General features: G+C 33.2%; 2 protein-coding genes across 2 annotated transcripts; one reads left to right on the plus strand and one right to left on the minus strand.

Moving 5' to 3' along the window:
• Positions 1-616: 616 nt before the first annotated feature.
• Positions 617-1,921, plus strand: LOC115719979 (uncharacterized). Its single transcript, XM_061117462.1, has 3 exons — positions 617-693; positions 838-1,352; positions 1,432-1,921. The coding sequence occupies exons 1-3, from the start codon at positions 676-678 to the stop codon at positions 1,631-1,633; spliced, it is 735 nt and encodes a 244-aa protein (XP_060973445.1). The 5' UTR covers positions 617-675; the 3' UTR covers positions 1,634-1,921.
• A 2,019-nt stretch (positions 1,922-3,940) lies between these two features.
• On the minus strand, positions 3,941-5,744 carry LOC133039355 (uncharacterized). The gene is made up of 4 exons (XM_061118230.1): positions 5,066-5,744; positions 4,837-4,881; positions 4,698-4,745; positions 3,941-4,612 (listed from the first exon to the last, which is right to left on the minus strand). The coding sequence occupies exons 2-4, from the start codon at positions 4,837-4,839 to the stop codon at positions 3,941-3,943; spliced, it is 723 nt and encodes a 240-aa protein (XP_060974213.1). The 5' UTR covers positions 4,840-4,881; positions 5,066-5,744.
• Positions 5,745-9,651: the final 3,907 nt, after the last annotated feature.

The raw sequence follows: 9,651 nt of genomic DNA on the forward strand, positions 1-9,651 counted from the left end.
GAGGCTGTTGCTAAAATCAATGTAAGTTTACTTTTAATTGTTTTCAAAAAAACTAGGTTTCTTTTTGGTTGCTCATTAGTTTCTAGTATGTTTTGCAACTGTTTTAATGCATTCTTTATTTTTTAGGTCGCCGCACCCAATCCGTATGTTGTTGGTGAAAAGTCGGTATGCCCTTCATACCGATGAAGAAACTAAGGATACCGTCTCGATACACCTCTCGTTGGATAAGAGGAAGCGTGCTCCGGCCTTGAAATCTCCATTTGTTGATTTCGGGTCCGTCGATGTCGGGAGCACTCCAATGGAGCTTATGTCCTCGGTGTTCTCAATCACTCGGGGATGATAGGGATTTCAAAATGGTGACTTATGTGAAGGGCCTTTATGCTCTTAATGATGCTTTTGCTGATCCCGTATCTACCGAGATTGAGGCAAAATTTGACTCTTGGATTGGTGAAGGATTGCTTAAACATCCTAGGTCACTGTTTTTATTAAATCGTTTTTGTATTATTTTTTTTTCAGCTTTTATTCCCGTTTTAATGCTATTTTTTTGCCGTTTTTTTGTTGTTGTAGGCATTATAATTGTTATGAAGACGGCGCAAAGAAATTTACCCCGGTTTTAGGCTAGGTGTTGATTATGTTGAGGATAAAACTTGGTTTTACCATTTGGCCACATGCGACATGTTTATGAACGACTCGGTAAAGTTTCCAATTTATATTGTACTTATGGTAGTTTGTTTTTAGTTGCTTTATAAATGTTTTTTAGTTTTGATACTACATTTCAGTTTTTTTACAGTTGTTAAACCTTTTCATTTGTGTTTCTGTGTTGTTTTTTTTTCTCAGCATATGAACACCATATTCTATTACCTTCGGAAAAAAGGTAAGTATTCTTCCGCTGTGACGTTGAATTTCGCAACTACTGATTGTCTTTTTGATGATTCCATCCAAGCATTGTACCACAAATTTAACAAGGCCAAGTCAATGAAGACTAAGATGTCACACATTCACGCTGCCCACCCAATTGCGCATTACATCCGAGGTATGCGCATTCCCTGTTCCAAGCCTTGGTATGAAGCCGATCACGTGCTTTTCATCATCAATTTAAGAAGGGAAAGTCATTGGGTTTTTGGGCGTCTTGACGTGAACGAAGGGACGTTGTTTCTGTACAATTCTTTGAGAACCGCGAAGATGAATGCCGCAGCTAGGAATGCGATGAAGGCTTATTCCGTGTTGCTGCCTTTGTTTTTCGATTTACTTGGGTTCTGGAAGAATAGAGCACAAGCTCCTGCCTCAGTTTCTGACCCTACAGCTCCATTCAGAATCGTGGAGCTTAGTGGTCTTGCGTCTCAGCAGAAGAAGTGAGTGTTTCTTTTAAGTTTCTTTTATGTTGTTTTTTAGTTTCTAAACTGTTTATTTTTTCTCTATGTTTTTTAACAGTGATTGTGGAGCATATGTTGCTGCCTTTGCTGAATTCTTTATACACGGAAAGGATGTCCCTGCAGACTTTGACATCGAAGTTTATCGAACCCGACTTGCTTCACTTTTCTACTCGTACGGACAAAGGAAAATTGACGAAAGTATTGACAGCGAGGATGAGAAGCAAACCAAGTCTTCTAAGGCATCTAAATTGAAGAAATAGGATCTTTTAATTTGGTGGCTCTATTCTGTTATTTGTTGAATCTATTTACTTGACAAGTTTTAGTGTTGTTGTTTCAATGTAGGTATTATATTTGATTTTATACTATGTAGCTGGTTTAAAACTTTTAGGATATTTGACATTCACTCCTTATAATATCTTTATTGTATAGGTTTGTATTTCCCAAAGTTGTTTGTTTTTTTTAATTGTTCAAGTTCTTATATACGGTCGCACAACTATAGAGAAACTATTAACCAACTAAATACAAACTATGTTTTCATTTTTCCTAAATAGTGCTATGAATGTATATTTATTCTTCGTATTCCATTAATCCTTTTCCCTTATTCAAGTGATGTTTTATCAATTATTGACTGACTGCCTTTAAAACTGTGAAGAAGAAGTCATTCCGCCACTTAATATTTTACAAAGTGTCGCAACTGTAACAAAACGATTTTGAAACTATTAAAAAACTGTTTCAAATTTCATAAAAATGAAATCCCATGTATTTAGAACATCACAGATCAACCTATTTGAATTTGCACACAAAATTAAACAATTCAAATATTTCATATGTATCTATTTTATTGCTTGATTGTTGCATGTCTTTCGATTGTGTCCGTGTTGTCCACATTTGCCGCACCTGTTATGTTTTTTTGTATCCCATTCAGATAAAAACCTTCGTTTCCTTGGTCTTCCGCATCTTATTTTTTGGTTTGGTGGCGTAACAATGATATCTTTTATGTTTTGTGGCACATCCCAAGTTGTGTGATTGTGTACGGATATGTTGAGCCGATGTATGTTTCAAGCCATGTTCGCGTGGTGTAATAACCCGAACGTAGTTGTAAACATTCAAGTTCATCTCTTTTATAACAAAGCAAGCGCATGAGCACACGGTAACTCATCAAGTTGGAATCGTTGCAACCGCATGTTTTCTCCTTCAAAGTTGATGACCCATGATCTGGTTAGTTCAATGACTTCGAACATGGTCTCGTTTATTGGTTTTACCTGCGTATTAAGTGTAAAACTATTAATATGTATAACAACGAAAAACAAACTATAAAGAAACTATAATGCAACTAAAATATTAAACATGTCATTACATTTTCTGTCAATGATTCCACAAAGTTGTCGACTAATTTCTTTTCTGCTGTAGGTGTTAAAAATGTTGTTGTTTTATGTGCTTTTTTCCTGTTTGTGTATGTCCATTGTTGAACCAATGCTCTCAATGACTCCATCAGTGTTGTGATTGGTAGCTCTCTAGCTGCCAAGTTTGCTGCATTTAGAGATTCAGCAATGTTTGAAGTCATAGTTGAATACCTGTTGTTTTTGCAGTGGTATCTTGACCATTTGTGGTATCCAACTTGTTGTAAATATGGTCTTACACGGATGTCCAAGTTGTCCAACTCGCTCATATGGTATTCAAATTTCCTCTCCGTGTATGCTGCGTTGCAGCCGAAGAATGGTTTATCCAAATTTTGCTTGCATTCTTCTTGAAGGTTGCTTTTAGGTTGCTTAACGGGTTGTATACACAATAGCAATGTGTGATTTCGGAAATACTTGACAAGCCGCCTTACTTATGCTCTCATGTCTATCCGAGATCAAGCATCGTTCCTCTCTAATCCCATATGTTTCTCTCACTTTTGTGAAAAACCATTGCCATGAGTTGTTGTTTTCTCGAATCCACAATGTAAAAGCTAGTGGAAAAATGTGCCCATTTGCATCCCGTGTACAAGCAGAGCAAGTGTACCTCCATATGTTGATTTAAGGAAAGTTCCGTCAACAACTATTATAGGTTTGCATTTCTTCCATCCTTTTATTGATGCATCCAAGGCGACAAACATGTACTTGAAGCCGTTGTCATCCTCTCGTTTCCATGTGCACTATTGTTCCGGGATTAGTTTTTTGCAACATGTGCAAAAAACCGGCAGCAACTCCGTATGATTCGTTGGCTTTTCCTCGTAATTCTTCTTGCGCGTGCTCTTTGCTTCTCCATGCTTTCATGTAGTTCATTCGACCCCATACTTGTGTTTCATTTCTCCTCTGATGTCTTGTGGCGTTTGAGTTGTTTTTATGTTGGTGAACCGTGGCTTGATGTAGTTTCCAATCAATTTCGTTGTAGCTTGTCTCTTGTCGGCAAATCTGATGTTTAGATCACAAGTGTGTATCACCTTTCTGTCGTACTTTCGAATGATGAATGACTTTGTTGGCCCGTTTCTGGATGCTATTAGTGCCCACTTGCATTTTGGATCCAAACAACAAATCTTGTATGTTCTTGCACATGATTTTTTAACTCTGAATTGGAAGTTGTTCCTAATTGCATAGAAACCAAGCACACTCTGCGCAGTTGTTTCTTTGTCTTTGTATATTTGTGCTTCTTCTATTTCCGGATGATGCGGATCTCGTGATTAGTAGTTCGTCATAATCTGTGATTTCGGTTCCTTTTTTCTCGTTGTTTTCCGGTTGCTCAACCATTTCCTCTCGCCACAAGTTTTGCATAGTCCATGAAGTCAAAACTTTCTTCCCCAAATTCCAAGACTTTGCTTCAATTATATGTTGTTGATTTGTTGAGTCTTCTGTTGTTGCTGCATTGTATTCGATTGGTTGGAAGGCGCTTCTATGTGTAATTAATGAATTGTCATTTCCAAAGAATGTTGCATCGATGGTTGTTGTTGGGTTGTTGATGACATTCACACACATTGGGTATGTTGTGAAGTCGGGGTCTTTCGCCTTGAGTTGTATGTAGAAATGCAGGCTTTGATCATCCTTTATCCTCAATGGTTGGTATCCTTCCTTCACTTGATATTTCAGTTGCAAAACAGTGTTTTCTTGGTTGCATTCCAGGGCATCTTTGAGTTTCTGTTGCAAATCTTCATAGTTACAATTGGCAGAAATGTAGTGTCCACTGGCTTCATAATTTTCATAATTCATTCGATCATCGAATTTTCCATTGTAGAAGACTAGGAATGGAATGTCTTTCCTTTCCTGTGTTTTTGCAATGGTTATTAGTCCGAGGCAACGAATTTTAAAACTGGTTTTTATTATGTTATGAAATAGAGTACAAACTTACTTCTATCTCTGTTCCTTTGTTCAAGCATTGTATTTCCTGTCCTGATTCCTGATTTTGCCATTTTTTTGGTTGTTAATAAACTACAAAGAAACGAGAATAAAACTATTAAGAAACTTCATTTAAATTTTGGGAAACTAACCATTTCTCAAACTGTTCTGTCCTCTATCTTTTCCACAATAAATTCCTGCAAAAAACGTAATGAAACTATTATTAAATGATTATGCAACTGTAAACCAACTGAAAAAACACAATTATATCTCCAAAATTACATAGTTCTTACTCATTGTCATTTTTCATCATGTTTATTCGAATCAGATCGATTTACAACTATTATAAAACTAATTTGCTACCATTAACATACATCTTACCTTGTATATATGCTAGCTCTTGGTACTTGTCATATAACACTTCTTCATGATTTCTAAACCATTTTCAAACGATAATGCAACTGTAAGCCAACGCAAAAAAAATTAAAAAAAAGTTATTAGTATCCCTTGGTTCCTTAATCAGAATCAGTTCTTGTTTATTGGTTTTACCATATGAATTGCATGTTGCACACCGTTGAATCAACCAGAATGCAACTAAAAATGTTGTGTATCATTGTTGAAAAAAAAAATTCAGTTCATACCTTTTTTTTGGATTTGAGGGGGAGCTCCAGATCTGTTCAATACAGATTTACATTGCTTCAATCTGAATTTTCGACGATCGTTTGAGTGATATTGCACTATAAAAACCGAAATCAAATGTTGAATTTCAGTTTCTCCACGGTTGTCCTGCTCTTTTTTTTAAAAAATTTATGTTTAGATCGTTGGATTTGATCGTTTCCTATTGAAATTCGACGGGATTTACAGCTGTTTTACGTTCGATCTGGTTTCATTATGGTTGCGTGGCCGACTGCATCGATGGAGCTTCATTCATCCTCTCCGTTTGTGACGTGCGGCTGAAGGTAAGGGCAAGTGGTATTTTTGTAATATTTTCCTTTTGGGCTGTACAAATGTTCATTGGGCCGGCCCACAGTATTGTTGTAATATTTTTCCCTTTTTAGAATATTCCTCTTTTTTTCCCCTAGAAATAACTATCTAGAAAATATCTTATTTGACTAAGTATCTTTTCCACAAAATTTGAAAAAATATCTAATTTAAGTTGTATTAGAAAAAATCTAGAACTTAAATATTTTCAAATTTAAATTTAATTAAATATCAAAAATTAAGTTGTAACCACTTAATTTGAAAATATTCCATTTTAAGTTAATATTCGAAAAGATATTAACTTAAAAAAAAATATCTAAAGAATCTTAATAACCAATGCCTAAAATTCCTCAACTTAATTTTGAAATTTGAAATTCAAAAGATATTCAGATTTAAGTTGGTTAGTTGTAGATAACTAAATATCAACTTAAATAAGAATATTTAATGAAAAATTTAAATTAAGTTCCAGAAAGAATCTAGATGGTTATAATTCTATATTTAATTAAATACAAGAAAATACATATAGTTTAGCTTAGAATAAAAAATTCTTTAAACTATAATTTTCTTAAATTAATTTCAAAATAAATGAAATTAATTATGTTGCTAATCAACTTTATTAGGTTAAACTAGTGTAATTAACCTAGTACAGTTGTTCAAATCAGGCAAATGGGCCTTCACAATTGGGGTGGTTCATGTGAGGGGGTGCTGGGTTTAGTATGTTGTACCCACTTCTATGGCTCCCAACTCTCACACAAGGCCCAAAAGAGAGGAATTTAACCTTAATAAGAACAACTGTTATTAATTGAATAAGCCCAATAACTAAATGGGCCTAAATAAATTCTATCAAGAACTATGATAATTTATTTTAGCAACAACAACCTATATGTATCTATAATCAAATTAAACACATAGGCTCACACTGGCACACTTTGGATGGGTCCTATCATGTTGCTAGGTCATACACAGATGAAAGAACATTGTAAATATACCTGTTACAAATTATTATCTTGACCAAGGGAGCCATCAGATCATTAGATCTGGCAAAAAGTAACCATGGCTATTTGCAATCAAGTAATAATAGGTTTTGAAAACTTACACATAAGCTAAAACACATACTCCTGCAACAAGGTTAGTTGGATAGTTGGATGTAGGATTTATTTAATTTTAAATTAAATATTTAATTTCGAAAATAATTAATTAAATAATAAAAAAAAATTCGAAATTTTAAAAAAAAAAATTTGAAAAAATTCGAAATTTTTAAAAAAAATTTAAATTTAAAATTAAACCTACAATTTTTGAAAAATTAGGTTTCAACCAACCTAAATATCATTTCAAAAATTTTCCAACTACTTTTAAATTTTAAATGTTATTTTATAAATAAAAATTAAATAAAAAATTAGAAAAGATAAATAAATATCTTTTTCAAATTTTAAATGTAAATTAAATAAATAAAATAACAAAATTTAAAAAATTAGCAAAATATCTTATATCATTTAAAAATTACATGATTATAAATATCTTATTTTTAAATTTAAAATAAGATAAGATATAATCAAATTTTAAAATAAGATAGATTTTTAAGCAAGAAGATAGATACTGATTCTATTCAAATTCAAATTACACTAATATCTTGAATTAAATTTAAAAAATATTAAATTAATTCAAAAAGATAATTAGAATTGAATTAGGAATAGTAATAGTATAAATACAAAACTATACCAAAAATCGGAAGTTAATTCCATGAAAAAGCATGAAAAATCGAAGAAAAACAAAAAAATTGTGAACTGTACGGACAGCTTCGCGATCGCAGGAAAATTTCAGCAGAGCCCCGATTTTTTCAAATCTTCAAAAATTCATAACTAATTCAAATAAAATCGAAATTGAGTTCTGTAAAAGGCTAACTTGCTTAATTTTTTCCATACTATCCAATAAAAATAATTCCAGAAACAAAATCGCAATTATTTTTCACGAAAATTTACAAACATCAATCAATCATCAAACAATCGTTTTAAAGTCTAAATTTCTTGCAAGTAAATCAATTACCATGGCTCTGAGGCCAGTTGTTGGAAATTATTTTACCAGGATCTTAGATCTACTCACAAGTATGTTTATTAACATCCTAAATAAGAACTTTCTAAAACGATAAATTAAACACATATAAAGTTTAGGAAACCTTACATTGGGTGCAGCGGAATAAAATGACTCCTTCATTCCGTTCAGATATCTAGCCCTTGATTCCTTTCTGTAGCAGAGCATTATCAATATCTGAACCTGGATCTCTTTCTCTGAATCTTTGATGCTGAAACTCCTTTGCTGATGATCTTTCTTCACGATCTTCCTCACTATGATTGAGGTATCACTTGATGTGTGTGGGCACTACTCTAATCACTAAGGATTTCGAAATATTGAAGAAGAAGAGAGGGAGTGGTAAGCCAGATAGGGAGAGAGAAGGCTCAGTGTTTCTGATTCAGAAAGTGTCAGGAAAAAGTCTTATTTTTCTGAAGCCTTCACTATCTATTTATAGCATTCCACTAGGGTTAGATTTGAATTATATGGCATTAAAATAATGAAAAAATTAACTTAAAATACTACAATAGGTGGTCGGCCATACACTAATGGATTGGGCCTTGCTTTTTGCAATTTTGCAATTTTAACACCTTTTGTATCTGATTTTCTCAAAAATGCCAATTTCCTAATTCAATCATTTAAATGCCAATTCTAACTATTTAATAACAATAAATAATTATTAAATAATATTGTCATTTATCATATTTATTAATTGAACCATACAAAGTATCATAATTAACAAATATGCCCCTATAAACTCTTTCTTTACAATTTCGCCCTTACTTAGTGAAAATTTCACAAATAGACATAGTCTAATTTGTGAATTATAATTGATTAATCAAAACCAATTACATGAGTCTTACAAGCAATATTATCTCAACTAGTGGGGGGACCATGGGTCTATATAACCGAGCTTCCAATAAGTAGATCAAGAATTTAGGACTAAAATTCACTGACTTATTAATTCTTCGTTGAATCCACGCATAGAACTTAGAATTGCACTCTCAGTATATAGAATGCTCTATATGTTCCACCATATAGACACATCATTAGTTATCCATTGTTATAATCCTAATGTGATCAATTATCCTCTATATGGATGATCTACACAGTAAAGGGATTAAATTACCGTAACACCCTACTATGTATTTTATCCTTAAAACACTTGACCCCGTATAAATGATATTTCAGCTTATGTGAAATGAGATCTCCACCATTTATTTTCGTTTGGTCAAGCTCGAAGGTGATCATCCTTTGCTTACTATTCGCCAGATAGAAGCTATAGATTCCATGTTTATGCTAGCGCTACCACTCAATTGCACTACCGTGTTCCCAAAAAGTACGTATCACCCTGACCTAAAAGTAGGCTTAACTAACAATTCAAGGAACACGAATAGCCTTTCAAGATTGAGCCTAATCATAACAGGATTAAGATCATTTGATCTAGGATCAACTTGGCGATATTGACTTGAATAGATTTTACAGTAAGTTTAATTAAGTCTAAGTCAAAGTTCAATATCGGTCCCTTCCGATGCATACTCCATGCATCCAACCTGAGCTTTACTTTAACCAATGTTCTGGAAAGAACATAGTATTTCTCCAAATACAAGTAAACTCTTGTTGTAGATTATCATATCAGTAAAACCCTGTGTCTGATAAATCTAGGAAACTTTATTCACATAGTCATGTTTACTTTCCAATGTGTTGACGGCACAATAAACAGGATCAAGTATGTGAAAAGGGTTTCAGATGAATCTATACATTATGTACATATAATCATGAAATAAATCATGTGAACCATGCAACATTAAATGTTATTTCTGATCTATATTAATAAGTAAATCTGATTATATTGAAATGAGTTTTATTTAGGGCGTAAAGCCCAACACGGAGTTGGTCCCAGAATTTACGATAGAACA

This window comes from Cannabis sativa, chromosome 6, assembly GCF_029168945.1.
Source record: "Cannabis sativa cultivar Pink pepper isolate KNU-18-1 chromosome 6, ASM2916894v1, whole genome shotgun sequence".
NCBI lineage: Eukaryota > Viridiplantae > Streptophyta > Magnoliopsida > Rosales > Cannabaceae > Cannabis > Cannabis sativa.

What these genes read in the sequence shown, in the direction of transcription:
- LOC115719979 (XM_061117462.1), top strand. An exon ending in CTTGCGTCTCAGCAGAAGAA is followed by an intron (nt 1,353 to 1,431) that starts GTGAGTGTTTCT and finishes GTTTTTTAACAG; the next exon opens with TGATTGTGGAGCATATGTTG.
- LOC133039355 (XM_061118230.1), bottom strand. An exon ending in ACAAAGGAACAGAGATAGAA is followed by an intron (nt 4,613 to 4,697) that starts GTAAGTTTGTAC and finishes GCAAAAACACAG; the next exon opens with GAAAGGAAAGACATTCCATT.